Below are 17,401 nucleotides of genomic sequence, written 5' to 3' on the forward strand. Positions count from 1 at the left end.
GCCTAGTGGGCTGGGCTTTGAAGCAAACAGTCTAGGCCCAGGGTCTCAGGCTCTGCCCTGGCCGGGTTGCAATTGGGTTTCGGGTGATCTGCGGGCCGATGGGTCACATTTACACCCCTCAACAAGGGTATTAGTAGGATTACTTTTATTATTTGAGAAAAAAATTGAATAATTTAAAAGTCAAACAAACAAACTACTATCAAACATTTGTTCATTATGGGATATAGGATGTTTTTTAAAAAATTACACAAAAATAAAAGTTGTTGTAACGCCCTCAAAATTAACCCATTATATATCATTGACATGCGTTATTTAAATAAGACAATATATTAATCCATTCATCAGAGTATTACTAAATAAAGCATTACATGTAACATCGAATAAAATGCCCTACAGGCTTACATCTTTCCAAGCCAACACTTGGATACAAAAATATGAGTTCTAACTCAATACAAGAAAAAGCCCCAGGCTTGAATGTTTACATGTAATAATAATTAAAGACAATTAACTAAAGGTAGTCTTCGTCAATCCAGAAGCCAAACCCTCCCAAGCTAAGTCCTTGGAGGTAGTTTATCACCTGAACCTGAAAATGATGTTCCCATAAAGGGTGAGCCACAGCCCAGTAGAAATATACTAAACCACATATAAGCAATGAATAAAGCAATAGCATTCAACAGATGATTAACGAAAATAATCAATTACTTCATTTTACAGTCTCATGACACTATTGCCAAAGATACGTTTTACTTTCCAATTTTATCAACATGGCTCAGAACCTGGCCAAACTTACAACAGTGAATCACATATATCATATTCACATCCTTCCGATATCAACAAACAAATGAGACTCAAGCTCAAATCAAACACTCCATACTTCCAGATTGATACACATTTTAGTGCTGTATCAATAAAACACTTCTATATAAATAAGCACACATAAAAGTGATGCTAATGGAGTCCATCCCCTATCTCCTCCCAAACAAAATCCGGTTTAGAGGTCCATCCCCTATCTTCCCCTAAACCGTGGAGTACATCCCCTATCTCCTCCCACACACAAAACAATGTATGCAAATGCAATGCTCAATCAATACACGTATTTTCTGTATCAATGCCATAGTCAAAATTAATGACTCAACCAATGTGATTAGTTTCAGTTATTCCTAATCCACATGCAATGTCTACAACAATCACGACTATCCTCCACCGATAGCCCAAAACAGTTATTTCTAAACTGAAAATAACTATGTAAACAATTCAATAGACAAATGATACCAATTACCCAATTACGCCATTTAATCATTGAATTCCCCAATTCCATGAATTTAACCCTCTTTTCCCAATTCCATGAATTACTTATACAAATTAATTCAATAATACAACTAGGGTTTTTCCCAAAATTTACCAATGTATCCCCAACATATCAAAATACCAAAACTTAGGACAAAACCTATAAAATGGAGTAGGAAATCCCTACCTCGAAGACAACAACTCAAATGGTGAAGACAGAGATGAGTGCCCAAATACCAATGTGCTCCAAATCGCCAAATGTTCCGATTAAATGAAAGCCCTCAACCCACTCTATCTTTTTAATGAAGGATCTAGGATAGAAACACACCCTAAGTGGATCAAATCTAAGAGAGAAGGTGAATAGGGAGAGAGAGAAGTCGGACCTAGGGTTTGGAATAAAAAAGAATATGAAAAAGACTGATCAAAACCCGCTGTTGGGTATATAAACTGGACAGGCTCGCTCGAGCGAATACTTGGTCGCTCGAGCGACCAGACACAGAGAAACTACGCTCGAGCCAAGGAAGCCTTGCTCGAGCCAACAAGCCAAAAGCTCGCTCGAGCGAAAGAAAGCTCGATCGAGCGAAGAACTCAAACCCTCAGGTCTGTAATCAGTCACACGCTCGAGCGAAGGAACTATTGCTCGAGCGAAGAACAAACTAACTCGCTCGAGCGAAGAAAAGCTCGCTCGAGCCAAGAATGCAAAGCTACAGGTCCAAACCAGACACAAACTCTCGCTCGAGCTATCAACCCCGGCTCGAGCGAAGAACCAAAAACAACAGCTCGCTCGAGCGACAAACTCCTCGCTCGAGCGAAGATCCAAAATACTGGACAGCAACACTTGATTTCTAAACCCAACCAACCTGAAACAAACCTGCCCAACACATCCTATAATTCCAAATGAGAAAAATAAGGGACAACAACAACCATTATACAATGACAGAATCTACGGAACCTAAGTCCGGATACAATAATCAAATGGGAGAAGGCCGGGGTCGCTATAGTTATGATAAAAAATTATAAATCAATTGCAAAATTACAAAGACGTAAAATCAACCATTAAAACGACAAACATATCCCACCCTTAATACCACATTAAGAAATACAAAAAAAGAGTTCCTCCGATTTAATATACAATTATAATAGTCAAGGTACGCACAACTTAATTCGAACACCAGTTAAAAAAAAATCGGATAGAGATCAATCGAGGCTTTTCCCAATATAAGCCTTTTTTCCATTGTATTTCCAAAACTAGGCCAACTTCTGACGGAATTCCAAAACTAAGCTAAAACGCCATTACTATTCGCGCTTTTACTGTTAGGAGGCCAAAAGTTGATGAATAGTGAAATCGCTATTTGAAATCGCAATTTTAATTAAGAAAACGCTGTTCCAAATCGCGCTTTTAACATAAAAAAAATTTCTGAAGAAAACGCTATTTAAAATAGTGCTTTTACTGTACATATAATAATTTTTTTTTTTTTAAAAAAAACGCCATTTGAAATGGCGTTTCTACTGTTGAATCACCAACCAAAGCCAACCCACACACTGACACACACACCAATGGGCACACCCACAACACTCAAGCATTGAAATAATATAATTTTTATATATAATAATAATTTATAATAATTAATTATATAATTTTTATAATTTTCGTAAATATAAATCATTTTTAGGTTGTGAATGGTTTGATTTATAATACGTATGTAAGGATAAAAATTTTTATAATCAAAAATAATTTTTTCAATTTTTATAATCAAAAATAATTTATAAATTATCAAAAATAATTTATAATACGTATGTATTATTTAAATCTTTACATTTTTTATTTAAAATTTTTTACAGTAAACCGATCTTCACATTTTATAATACGTATGTATTATTCAAAAATAATTTATAAAAATTTATAATTAATACGTATGTAAATAATTTAATACGTATCTTCACATTTACATTTACAGTAAACTCATCTTCACATTTACATACGTATGGTTTAAGGGTAAATTTTTTTATAAATGACTTAAATGATAAATCAAACCATTCATAACCTAAAATTTTTTACCCTTACATACGTATGGTTTAAATAATTTATAAAAATTATTGCCATACGTATGTAAAAATCGATTATAAAAATTGCAAAAATTGATTATAAATTTTTTTATATATAATAATAATTTATAATAATCAATTATATAATTTTTATAATTTTTAAATTTTTTTTAATTTTTACAATTTTTACAATTTTTTTACCCTTTATTTTATAAATAAAGGGTAAAAAAATGATTTATATTTACGAAAATTATATTTTGCAATTTTTAAAATTATAAATAATCTAAATGTGAAGATGGATTTACTGTAATAATTTTTGCAATTTTTATAATCGATTTTTACATACGTATGACAATAATTTTTATAAATTATTTAAACCATACGTATGTAAGGGTAAAAAAATTTAGGTTATGGATGGTTTGATTTATCATTTAAGTCATTTATCAAAAAATTTACCCTTAAACCATACATATGTAAATGTGAAGATGGGTTTACTGTAAATGTAAATGTGAAGATAAGTATTAAATTATTTACATACGTATTAATTATAAATTTTTATAAATTATTTTTGAATAATACATACGTATTATAAAATGTGAAGATGGGTTTACTGTGAAAAATTTTAAATAAAAAATGTAAAGATTCAAATAATACATACGTATTATAAATGGGAAATGCTAGAGAGCTCTAAATCTAGAGCTCTAATTTGAGCTCTAGTGATGTGTCAAAGCAAAAAAAATAATAATAATAAAACAAAACAAGACACAAACATCACATCAGGGTGGGCCCCACCTTCCCATTAGAGCTATTAGAGCTCTTTTATTAGAGCTCTAAAGCATTTTTGATTATAAATTATTATAAAATTTTTTATAAAACATACGTATTATAAATTGTTTTTGATTATAAAAATTATAAAAATTATTTTTGATTATAAAAATTTTTATCCTTACATACATACGTATTATAAATCAAACAATTCATAACCTAAAAATGATTTATATTTACGAAAATTATAAAAATTATATAATTAATTATTATAAATTATTATTATATATAAAAATTATATTATTTCAATCCTTGAGTGTTGTGGGTGTGCCCATTGGTGTGTGTGTGTGTGTGTCAGTGTGTGGGTTGGCTTTGGTTGATGATTCAACAGTAGAAACGCCATTTCAAATGGCGTTTTTAAAAAAAAAAAAAAAAAAAAAAATTTATTATATGCACAGTAAAAGCGCTATTTTAAATAGCGTTTTCTTCAGAAATTTTTTTTATGTTAAAAGCGCGATTTGGAACAGCGTTTTCTTAATTAAAATTGCGATTTCAAATAGCGATTTCACTATTCATCAACTTTTGGCCTCCTAACAGTAAAAGCGCGAATAGTAATGGCGTTTTAGCTTAGTTCCGTCAGAAGTTGGCCTAGTTTTGGAAATACAATGGAAAAAAGGCTTATATTGGGAAAAGCCTCGAGATGAATCTTCTATAATGATGTACCATTTCCCTCCCTTTTTTCCTATTTTACAAATCAAGTTCAATGCCTTGTGTAAATTTATCAGGATTTAGATACAATTTATCAGAATGCTAATTACATAAAAGTCTTGCTAAAGAGTATTGTACATTTTTTATTGTACTTTCATAAAAAATATAAAACATTTTTAAACTTCTTAACATATGTACTAAAAACACAATTTAACAAAATCCTTATATAAAAATTCCTTACTCAGATGTAAATATTACACATTAACATTTATTTAGAGCAAACAAATATACAAACAAAAAGGAAAATGGAAAAAAAAGAATTCCACAATTGAATGCCACAAGGGAATCAAGCTTGCATCAAATTCATATTTCCTAAAATGCAAAAAATAAGAAAGCATAAACATACAAAAACAGCACAAAGTATGCCCAAAATTGAGGATATCAGGAATATACAATTTCCCAGAGCAAAAAAAAACTAGCTCTATCAGAGCAAATCTACAACAAATTAAAATAAACCCTAAAAACAAAGACGAGATATATTTCACCCTTCTCCAAGAAAGAGAAACTTGCAAAAAGAATAATACGCCAGAACATCGTGTATATATATATTTGCTTGCTAAGATACCAGCAGCAATAGCAATGTATGGATTTTCCCAATACAATACCATTTTCCAATTAAATGAAAAAAGTTTTTTATTTTCACTTCCTCTTGTCTGTCCCAATTGTGAGGAGCTCAAAGCTCCGAAGAGAACCATCATGGGGTTTTGAGGATGTAGCACGCGAAAAGGGCATTCCCCTGGGCTCGGATCCAGCTTGGAACCTTTGGCTAGTGGACAGTCTTCCATTGCCCGAGACCAACCTGCTTGATCGACCTTCAGTGGGCTCAGAAGAGCTCGGTCTGAAACTTGAAATTATACCCCGTTTTGATGTGCTTCCATGCTGAGAGGAAAAAGTGCGGCCTCCCCTCTCAGAATCGAGTTGCTGGTAAAGAAGCAAAAATATTCATTAGAATATATCCCATACATATATTTACAGATTTTGATATATAATCTTAAGAATTCTAAAGCTCAGTCAAGCACAGCTTTTTTCTCACGAGCTCCTTTGTATGGCATGCATTACATTTCTAAAAATTTGTAATTATGTGTACAACATCCTGTATTTTTATTAAATTTATTGATATTAGATTTTGCATTAAATTTACTAATCTATTATTCAGCTTTTACGCATTTAAATAAATTTCGTTTTCAAAATCCTTTTCTGTTACTATACTAATCAAAACAACACACCAAAGGAAATTTTAATCCTTCATAGTAATTAAATATTTTTATTCAGCTCTACTCTATTAGACGACATCCGGGTGGTAACCTCAAAAACAACCTGAGTTCAGAAAGGACAGCAGAGGAGAAGTCAAATTCAATGAGCATAATATGATCTACAGCCTCTGGGAGCAAACAGCCAAAATACTCTAGTTTATATTTTATTTCACATACTTATTCATATATTTTTTTTAAATTGAGCACATTTTACGCCAGGAATTATATGCAAAAAATAATCAAGAACAAAACCACCATTAGACTACACTAAAAAGAAGCAAACAACGAATAATGGCCAATCAAACAAACAAGAATAAATGAGGAAGGACAAATGTAAAAAGAAAAAAATAATAATATGAAATTCTTTTCTCATAACTTACCACATCCTTGGAAGATGTTATGTCATTTGACGCTTTGTGCCTTGAATGATCACCGTGAAAACCACTACCTGATGTGTTTCTTCTACCAAATGCTTCCACGGCACCTGAGAATCTATCCCGAATCTCTTGTCCCACTGGAATCATAACATAGCCAGCATTTAAATCTATGAGACAGAGAACAAATTTCTTTCTCGAACTTTCTTAAACTTAATGTAAGTAAAAATACCATTTTTCTTTAAGTTTAATAACTAAAACACCATTTTTTTGTCGATTTTACTTAACAAAAATAGACAGATGGTTTAGATTGAAAATAAACTAAAAGATTAAGATTTAAATTGACAGAATTAAAAATTCAAGATTTATTTTGCTACAATGGGCCAAACCTTGGGATTTTTTTCGTAATTTCCCCAAATAAGAATTGATATGGTTTATTTTTATAATTTTATTGCTACTAGTGTTTTTGTCAATTTCAGGATATTTACTGTATAATGTATTCATTATTACATAAAATTAGAATTTTATTTTATATTAGTTTTTTTGGGAAAATTACAAAAAATGGAAAGATGACAAAATAATTACATTTTAATGGGAATTTTTCTAAAATTACAACACATGAGGGAATACTACAAACACAGAAAATTTTATTTTGAAGACAATTTTACCTCTCCTCTCTTTCTTCTGTCCTCTCTCTTCCTCTTCCCTCCCTCTGCTGCAACTCCCACCCTTCCCTTACCCTCCCCTGCCACTCCCAACCCTTCTCCCCTACCCCATTGCCATCTCCGTCCCTTGCCACAACCAATCCCATGTCCCCTCCCTTCGCCCCCATCCTCAGCTCAATCAGCCATCGCCAATTCCCTGTAACACCCCCACCCTCCACAGCCACTCCCACACCCTCCCCTATCACTCCCTCACCGCTCCATCTCCTTCCTCTAAGCACTGTCACCGTCAACAAGTAGAGATAAATCACAAACAAAGCACCACCCTGACACGCCTCCCTACCTTCAGTCGATACCCATCCTTTCAAAGAAAGAGAGATGATTTTGAAGATCTGCCATGGAACCCCAAAATCAGAGAGACAGAGAAGAGGGGGGGGGCTTTACTTTTAGCTCGGACAAAAACAAGCTTGAGCTAACACCCCTACCCAGAAAATACCTCCATCTCAACTCTCAAGCTTCTTGCCCCACCCCCTGTTGGAATCTGCATTGCACTTCTAAAATGGTGAGGGTTCAGCAACGGTTATGGATTAGGGAAGGTGGGGAGAGGATTAGGGAAGGGTTGGGCGGCATTGAGAAGGGTGAAGGAGGGGGTGGGTGGCATCAGGGGAGGCTAGGGAGGGGCCAAGGGCTGTGAGGGAGTGTGGCATTGGTGGTGATAGCTGGGAAAGGGTAGAGCAAGGGCTATGGGTGGCGGGGAAGGTGAGGAGGGCTGGCAATGGCAGTGGAGATTCTGGTGGTGGTGGTGGTGGTGGTGGTGGTGGTGGAGGGTGGGGGAGAGTGGGCGAGGGGTGGTTGGGGCCGAGGGAGGGCTACCAGGGTTGCAGCAGAGCGAAGGAAAATGAAGAGAGAAGAGGGAGGAGAGAAGAGAGAGAAAAAGAGAATTTGTTTTCAAAATAAAATGGGGTAAAATATCAATAAGTCCTAATAGTTGGACTTAATTCCCATCAAGTCATATTGAAAATAAGTCCTAGTAAAATTGTCGCTAAAAATAAATTTTTTGTGACGATTTTTTACATATGTTGCTAAAAATTGACAATTAATGACTTTTTTTGTCCGTTTTTATAAATTGTCGCTAAAACTTACAATTAGTGACTTTTTCCTGTAACAAATTTTCCAAACTGTTGCTGAAAATTGTAAATTAGTGACCTTTTTTTGTGACAATTTTTTTAAACTGTAGCTAAAACTTATAATTAGTGACGTTTTTTGTGACAATTTTCAAATTGTCGTTAAAAATTAACAATTAGTGATTTTTTTAATAGTATTTAATGAAAAATATAATTAATTATCATATGACCTATTGGACAATAAGTCCACTTATTAAGACTTATACGTCAGTCCCCCAATAAAGTTTTCCATTTGTTTAAAATTGTCTTCCCACATGTAGTGTTAAAAAGCTTCCCACTAAAATGCAATTATTTTGCCATCTTTCCATTTTTCTGTAATTTTCTAGTTTCTGTACTGCAGCCACTTGAGAAAAATTCTCTCTATAGTACTTTACCCCTTGACTGTTAGAAAATTGGCACATGCATACTAGTGCTCATGCTAATTACAGTAGAACACACCTGAAGGCCTTTCCGCTCTTTCACCAGATGGTCCAGCATTCAATACTGGCTTTACCCCTGCCTGCTGAAGTGGACACAAGAGCAATAGAGTAAGAAACATAAACACAAACACACAAAATGAAGTCAACTTAACAACAAATACAAGCACTCACCCTTTGTCTTGAACTAGCACCGATCTGAGGGTACTTCAATATTGTCCAATCAAATACGTAATCAAACTGATAACCTGCACAAGCAAACCAGTGAACCACATCAAGAAACTGAAGTTTAGAACAGCATTATTGAAGAATATCTCTAAATGAAATTACTGATTTAGTCCCTCATTTGGAATGTGTTAACTTCCCCTCTTGGTTTTAATACCATTTCCAAATTTGTTCAATTTAAATTAATGTTCACTATTTGAAGACATTGAAAACCCAATAAAACAATTAAAATGCCTTTATTTTCTCAAAGAACCTAGTTTAAACTGATTGTTGACATATTAGTTGATAATTGACAGTAGCTTATTTAAAAAACAAAACACTGATGTGTTGATGATTGTTGCCTAAGTTGATTTCAAATACAGATAAGGCATTTCACTTGGCACATGTTAATCAGTAAATATCAACAATCAAAAATTCCTATTCACCTACAAATGAAAATACACTTGAAATTAGCATGGATCTCAATGATGAGCTACATGCATACCATCTGAAATAAACTGGTAAAGTAGGAAACATAGAGTGCTTCGAAATTGAAGTGGAGGCTCCTCTCAACAAATTTAACGAAATATTTGCATAAAAAAAATAATTGATGTTGAACTACCAACTTCATTTTTCATAATAGAATAATGACAACAACAAAATAATAATAATAATAATAATATACATGGAAAACAAACATTGTAATTATATCAACAACAACAAAACAGAGATTGCTCACTTCATTCCAGAGGATAATGAAGAAAACTGATACTGGCTTTGGGATCAATATTTCTAAATAATATTTTGGAACCAAAAACCACCCAGACCATAACCCCAAAACCATTTCCACTGTTTATTTATTTATTTTCAAATTTGAAGGAATTGTTCAATTGCTAAAACACCTTGTTTAACCACCTACAGGCTTTTTGGGAACTGAATGGTGTTTATAGCTTTATATATATAGCTTACAGGTCATGAAATTAGAAAGCCATGTTCACAGAATCATCTGACTGCATGTTTAGCAACCTTTTAGACCTGTTCACAGTGATTCTAAACCAGATCATTCCAAGGCAAGTTCAGGTTATCAGCTGGAAACACTTAAAAGCCTAAAAAGCCCGCCTATGGACAAAGAATTAACAAGTAGAACCTCAAGGATCTGACCTTCTCGAATAAATAAGTCCCGGAAGAGTCTCTTCAGATAAGCATAATCTGGTTTATCCTCAAATCGTAATGATCGGCAATAATGGAAGTATGATATGAACTCTGATGGATAACCCTTGCAAAGGACCTGTTAAATATATTTTAATATTTAATAATATTATGTCTCCAGTTCTTGCTGTGGGGTGAGGAGATGAAGTATAATACCTCTATTGAAGTAAGCATCTTCTTTTCACTAATCTTGTCATATTTCTGCTTTTTGGTTCCAGCCTTTAACCCCTGCCAGGGAAGGCTGATGCACAGGAATATATAGCAAATCAGGACAGTAGTAAAAACATGTAACCAAATTCTTGTATAGAAACAAACTAAAACGATTGGATACTGAGGGTTACACAAGCACTATAGGATATTCAACCTGCCCCTGAGGAAATACATAAGCACATAACCAAGAGATTCCAGATCATCTCTTCTGCTTTGCTCTGTAGACAAAGCAAATAAAATTCAAATTGCAAAAATAAATAAATAAATTAAATTAAGTCACATGTAATGCAAAATTACATTAAAAAAAGTTCAGTGATTAGTTGGAATACATAAATGATGCAGCACTTACCAACTCCAAGGTGAGTGTTGACACTAGCATACCGAGCTGTGCCTGTAAGATTCTTGTTTTCCCTGTAAAGAAAAATCATATTGACAATGAAGCATCAATTCTTGTAATTGTGGAAGAATACACTCAAAATCCACAAGAATGACAAAAACAAAGAAATAAGGAAATCACTTCAGACAACAGCTATATTAGAATGTTCGTGGAATTTGAACAAGTGGGGTTATAACCAGAGCTAAAATGGCTGCATCCACAGCCCTCCTAATATGGAGATTGAAGGGGCCACCACGTAAGACAGTGGGCCATGGATGCAACAAAAGGGTTGTGAATAAGAAAGCAAATGAATACATCATAGAAGACCAGAACATGTGCATGTCAATGAAGATACTGTCATTGCACATTCCAATAGCAAACCAATGTCCAAGAAGATGTCCAAAAAAAGTTTGGTCAGTCGTCCCAAAAGCACAAGGCTCCTACTTATAGTAGGGTTTGCAAGATGTAATAGGTAGGTAACCTCCCCCCCCCCCCCCCACTTTTTTAGAGAGATTGATTACTATGACTTGAACCCACGTCACAATACTAGGAATGGATAGCACTTGTTATCACCCCAGGTCACAAACTCTTGCAAAAAGATTTTGGTTCTTATACTTTGTTTTCTCATACTTATGGCAGATGATCAAAGGCTAAAATTGAAATTAAAAAACTCTATTGAATCAACACATCCAGAGGAACTTTCAGTTGAAATTAATGAATTTCGTTATAGTCTAGAGGGGTGTTCTGATTCCAAAATATTACATTGTGACATGACAACTATTTAAATAAATCTTTAAAAAACTACTTCAATGGAAATTCAGAAAGATATTTTTTTTTATGTCATATACAATAATTTTTTACGAAGAAGAGTAACTTTTCAAAAGTTACAACAAGAATGCAGTTATTTTTGTTTTTGCCAACCTTAAAATCTAACTCCCCTGGATCCCCCCATAACTAAAAGAATTACAACTAAGCAAAGTCCAAAAAAAAAAAAGATCAACACTACTTTCACCCCAAAGATGGGCAAGGTTGATGTATGATTTGACAAAATGATAACTTATAAAAGAAGCCAAACCATTATCAGTGTAATCAAAGTCCTAGTATTTTGAACAAGCAAAGCTCTTGAGTTTCAATAACACAAGTACAAGGTAAACATGTAAGTGGTAACATCTCATGGAACCAAAAAGGGACAACATGTATATCAGAACCCAAAAGGGACTTAGCACATTAACATGTCATGAAGCTGCAAACCTACAAAACGTGACCCACACAAAATTGAAAAACATGGCAGCAAGAACTGCAACAAATCATGATGCAGTATTTTTCTTTACTCTGTAAGCTAGATGCAACTTCTAGGGGTAACATGAAAAATTATAAAGGCAATACCTGTATGGTATGTGCTTATGAGTTTGAAGATCCCTATACTTTTTTGCAAGGCCGTAGTCAATGATATACACCTATTGCATGATCAGCCAATTAAAAAATACTTCAGCAAAATATAAACTTCATTTCATTAACTTTTTACTCCATGAACAGCAACAATAAAATAAAGACGACTGCCCAATATGATGAGACAAAGGCCAACAACTGTTACACTATGCATTCGAATACAGGCATGCAATGCAGAATTCACAAATAAATTGTAAAGCCGATTCAATTGAAATTGGATCTATCATATCCCCAGACTCTAAATAGAGAAGGTCATCGCAAACACCTAAATCCTATATGCTCATAAATATGAGAGCTGCTTTCCAACCTATATACAGGATGTCAAACGTGGCAACTACCTAAAAGCTGGACACAAGGGCATGACAATAGATGCATATTATCTGAGAATTCACTGTAATTAGAACAAATATGTTGGAGTTCAAGTTAATATATATAGCTGGAAAGGCAACAGAGTAAGGAAATGATAAAAAAATGAATGGCTTCATCATCAGTTTCATGATATAAAGGCATAAAAAAGGTTTTTTTCAACAGAATTTTAATGTAAGAGCGGAGAACGTGTATGTAAGTATATAAGTCATCAAAAGAGTGTTTAAACTGTTGTGGAACACAGGAATCATCTCAAAAAATGTCCGAACTTGCCTATCATTTTACTTCACAAAATTTAATTAAAAATATATGTACATGCTTTTTTTTTTGCAAATTAAAACAAACAAACAAATTTAAATTTATCCCAACACCCAATGAACATGTTGCCAACTTAATCACTCATTGAAGAACAGAGCCATATTACTTCCTTTTCTAGATGTAAATAAATTGAATTTCTTCACTGAATCCAAAAATGAACATAATACAATTACAAAATCTACATGCAAATAGCAGTCATAAAAGAGATTTTTTCATGAAAATGGTGTTTGTATGTCTTGAAGGAAATGCATGCAACATAACCGCTTGCAAGAAGGATGAGCACAATATGAAATCAAGAACCTGATTTGCTTTTCGTCCCAAACCCATTAGAAAATTATCAGGCTTTATATCCCGGTGAAGAAAACCCCTTGAGTGCATATACTCAACTCTGTTAATCTGACAAAACGAAAGAAACGGTCAAAGTGAAAGCTAAAAACCTAGACAAAAAAAAAAAGCTTAAAAAGTCAAGTTGTACAACGTACTAACTGATCTGCTAGCATCAACACCGTTTTCAAAGAGAGTTTTCGATTGCAATAGTTGAACAAGTCTTCAAGACTAGGACCGAGAAGGTCAATAACCATGACATTGTACTCGCCATCAAGTCCAAACCACTTCAGATGGGGAACTCCCGCTTTAAGATAAATGCATTATTTGAGACAACATTGATTTGTATGTAACACAAATTTATCTAGATTGTGGTAGTCTCATGAATAAGTGTGCTGAATCATAAAATTAAATCCTATTCCTAGAGGAGACAAATAACAGGGACTTACTTCCTCCTTGCAGGAGCATGTACAATTTGGACTCATAGTGAAGCTGAGGGTGCTTGGTTTTTGCAGATTCCTGAAATTTGCAAACCAAAAAACAATTTAACAAAAAAAAAAAAAAAAGAAGAAGAAGAAAATTATTTTGAGACCTCATTGGTTTTCATGCAGTAAATTGGGAAAAACAATTTATAATTGTTGGCACCAAAGATAAAGAAGCTGATTCAGTTGCAAGGCTGCAATAAAGGCAACAGAGACTTATAAGTTTAGCAAACTGAGAATGGAACAGAAAACACGGAGATTCAATCATCTTTCAAAAAGGGATGCAGCCATGTTGACAAGACAATCATATCATTTTCAAACGTATCTGGGCAGGGTTACATATATCTGATGGGGTTACCAAAAATTGTTATCACCTTTGATCAGCAAGAGAGTAAACAACTCTTCAGCAATGTTGAAGAATACTACCATTTTTTATTTTTTATTTTTTTTTGTTGGTCGTCAATTCCAACAAATTATGCAGTGGATACAAATGGTGGCCTAGATATTGCAGATGTTTTGATTACACTATATCTTCAATCCAATTTGGTCTTAATAATAAATTAGTAATTGCATTTTTTAGGTAAGTAAATCAGTAATTGAAATTTGCTAGGATGGTTATAATAAAACCCAAAGAGAGGAGAAAAAAGCTTTAGTATAGTACTGGGATATAATAAATTCATGATTAGCAAAAGATAAATAAATTACTCAAGAAACTCAACAGATTTACAAATTTAGTTAATATTTATAGATCTGGGGAAAAAAAAAATGGGTATATTATAAGATTTGTTGGTATTCAAAATTATACAAGTTAAGTAGGCAGCAGCAGAGAAAGAGATGATTGAATAAAAAAAATTAAGAATAACAAACATTTCTTATCTTGGACATAGAATTTCAAAGGTTATTTTCTGTCAAAGTCCAATGTCATGTGCATGGAAACATATATTGATTGAATTGAATGTTTTCAGGTTGAACGTGTCTACCAATGGCCAGGAGCCACATTCTCACTAATCACAACCAAGAAAGAAGAAATAGCACTGTTGCTTCCTTCTTATCTGCTTGACTGAAGGTGTCACTTCCAAGCCAAATGCAATGCACAGGCATCAGATCCAAAACCCATGAACTGAACTATCTAGGGGTTTTGGAGCCATGATGTAAAGATCTTTTTCTTTTTTCTTTTTTTATTTTTCCTAATAAACTTGCCGTAAGGAGGACCAATAAACTTCCAGCAGTTGGAAGAGAAGTTATATGTCATCTTATAATGTAAGACTATACCTGATCCATCATTCCTTGCAACATCCTAATGTCACACCCACATTCAGAAACCATTTTATGTTCTAAAACCCATAGGAAACTTCAAATGGATTTCTTTCTGAGAGGGAAAAGTCACCAAATAGTACGGACTATCATTTAAACCCCCGAAAGGTACTTTGAACCAAATTAATAGAAATGCAAGAGGATGAGAGAGAACCCTAATTCTCTCTCTCTCTCTCTCTCTCTCTCTCTCTCTCTCATCTTCCTTTCCTCCTCCTCCACCTTCTTTCTGATAAATCTAACTTCCAACTGTATACACTATTACTTTTGAAAACATCACTTCGTCAAACGAAAAATGAAAGCATCCATCCTTGTTATCCGAACGCTCAAATGGCACACATGAAAAACATCCCAACCCCAGTGGCAGATAGGCCAGATGGAACACTAAGATGTCAATTTTAACAGTACACCTACCAAATTTAACAACATAATGGCTACATATTTCAAATTTTGCATTGCAAATTATATTATGATTGCAAATCCACCAGGTCGGGGAAAAAAATCCACATCAATGCTTTCTTTTCATTTTAGGACAATATCTCCTACTATTAACAAACCTCTCCTTTTTTCTTTTTTTTTTTTCCTTGCTCTAGTAAATCTGTTTACTAAAAACATTACCAACCAGAAGTTTTCAAAATTGTTAGAAAAAGGTAATTCATAATGGAAACAGATGCCAGTATCCCTTTTCTTTTTTTCTTCTTTTTGTGTAAGTAATCAATGATTCAGTTGCAATGACAACAAACTCTGTATCTTTTTGTGTAAGTAATCAATGATTCAGCTGCAAAGACAACAAACTCTATATCTTATCCTCAATATTTAACATAGATTTCAGTATAAGACCCATACCATCTTAATTGCAACTTCCTCTCCAGTCTGTATGTTAACACCTGAATCAATCAGCCCACATCACAGATCAACTTTATCAGAATAAAAGACATGTAACAATTACAACAACAAAACAAAAGTCAAGAAAGCTAAACAAGATCCCAAATGGGCAACATACCCAGATAGAGCTCGCCGAAAGATCCACTGCCAATCTTTCTTCCCATCTTGAACTTACCACCAATCACATGATCCATGATTAAATTGTGTCCAAAACCACAAACCCAATTGCCCAAAAATCACAAAAACAAAAACAGTCTCAACCCTTTTTCAACCAGTTAGACCCAATCCCTAACTTCAACCACATTCAATTCTTTCCAATTCTCCAAATTCACAATACCAATTGACCACACACTAATTTCTTCACTCAACAATGAATTTTATCTATAACAATCATATCAAAACTAACTTGAAACCAGCCAGATCTTCCCTTCAATCACAGATCTACCACCCAGATTTCAACTAAATCTTTAATTGTAATATCAAGAACCTACATTGCTCAATATCAATAAGATTCAACAAAATTGAATGAAAATATCAGCTTATGAATCAAAAATTAAGGGGAAAAAATCTATGGACAACGAATATAATGCTGAGAGAGTACAAATTTGAGACTTTTGAAGGAAGAGAGAGAGGGACAAAAGATCGATGAGAGAGAGATGGTATCAAAAAGGAAAGGTAAAAGATTGGTGGGTAAAAAAAATAGTAATTTATTATTTGTCAATGGTTTTTTTGTTTTTTTTTTTTTAGTTTGAATGTAGAATAATGTGTTTTTTTGTTTTTAAAAAATTGTTTCGAGAAAACGTTTCGCTATTGTTCCTATCTTCATCTGTTGTCTTTGTTGCTTTTGCTTCTTCTTCTCTCTCTCTCTCTCTCTCTCTCTGTTACGAGCCTCCTACAGTAAGGAAGATGGGTAGGACCCGCACTTGCCAAATGCGTGTTTTTTTTTGTTTCCTTGTGTGTGTGGTATGGCCATTCGATGCATTCTTTGGGGATCACGTAAATAAATGTATTTATTTGATAAGTGTATTTATTTTGATTATATTATTTTTTTATTTTTTTTAAATAAATTACAAAGTGCACTAATTAAACAAATCTCAAACAATTCCTTGTTTCGGAGGTTGGGTTGAGGTGGATTGAGAGTAAAATAGTCATAAAAAAGATAAAATAAATTTTTTAATTTAATAAAATAAAATACTACATCTAAATAATAATCATTTTTTTTTTTCTACAAAAGTCAAAAACATCATCCTAAATGATACTCTTTAATCCTAGATTAAAATAGTCAAAAGTCATCTTATATCCCAAACGAGCCCTAAATTTTGGTTTTACATTTTATTAAATGTCAATTAATAACTAAAAGTGTGACGTCACCTCATCTCAGTTACAATGTATACATTATATGAAATATTTTATTGAAATGATAATATACTATTTTTATTTTATTTTTTTGTTACTCTTAGAACTTAGTCTAACCTAAAGTTGAAAAAATTACTGAGTATTCTCGGAGCACTA

General features: G+C 33.4%; 1 protein-coding gene across 4 annotated transcripts; it reads right to left on the bottom strand.

Moving 5' to 3' along the window:
- Positions 1 to 5,145: 5,145 nt before the first annotated feature.
- Positions 5,146 to 16,871, bottom strand: LOC114288495 (casein kinase 1-like protein 11). 4 transcript variants are annotated; one of them, XM_082883380.1, is made up of 15 exons: positions 16,008 to 16,762; positions 15,851 to 15,891; positions 13,804 to 13,887; positions 13,661 to 13,730; positions 13,370 to 13,518; positions 13,188 to 13,283; positions 12,141 to 12,211; positions 10,728 to 10,789; positions 10,533 to 10,596; positions 10,325 to 10,409; positions 10,121 to 10,247; positions 8,930 to 9,003; positions 8,778 to 8,838; positions 6,500 to 6,633; positions 5,146 to 5,787 (listed from the first exon to the last, which is right to left on the bottom strand). In XM_082883380.1, exons 3-15 carry the CDS (start codon positions 13,816 to 13,818, stop codon positions 5,506 to 5,508), a joined length of 1,290 nt encoding a protein of 429 aa, XP_082739506.1. In that variant the 5' UTR covers positions 13,819 to 13,887; positions 15,851 to 15,891; positions 16,008 to 16,762; the 3' UTR covers positions 5,146 to 5,505. The 4 variants fall into 4 exon arrangements, with proteins under 4 accessions (XP_082739506.1, XP_028087831.2, XP_028087823.2 ...); XM_028232030.2 differs by having other exon boundaries at positions 8,778 to 8,841; XM_028232022.2 differs by lacking the exon at positions 13,804 to 13,887 and having other exon boundaries at positions 16,008 to 16,871.
- Positions 16,872 to 17,401: the final 530 nt, after the last annotated feature.

The sequence above is a fragment of the Camellia sinensis genome, chromosome 8 (genome assembly GCF_055761805.1).
Source record: "Camellia sinensis isolate YWXY chromosome 8, ASM5576180v1, whole genome shotgun sequence".
In the NCBI taxonomy this organism is placed as follows: Eukaryota; Viridiplantae; Streptophyta; class Magnoliopsida; order Ericales; family Theaceae; genus Camellia; species Camellia sinensis.

What these genes read in the sequence shown, in the direction of transcription:
- LOC114288495 (XM_028232020.2), bottom strand. Translation starts at nt 16,083, where the DNA reads ATGGATCATGTGATTGGTGGTAAGTTCAAGATGGGAAGAAAGATTGGC. An exon ending in CATGCTCCTGCAAGGAGGAA is followed by an intron (nt 13,519 to 13,660) that starts GTAAGTCCCTGT and finishes TTTATCTTAAAG; the next exon opens with CGGGAGTTCCCCATCTGAAG. An exon ending in TGGGACGAAAAGCAAATCAG is followed by an intron (nt 12,212 to 13,187) that starts GTTCTTGATTTC and finishes ATCATGCAATAG; the next exon opens with GTGTATATCATTGACTACGG.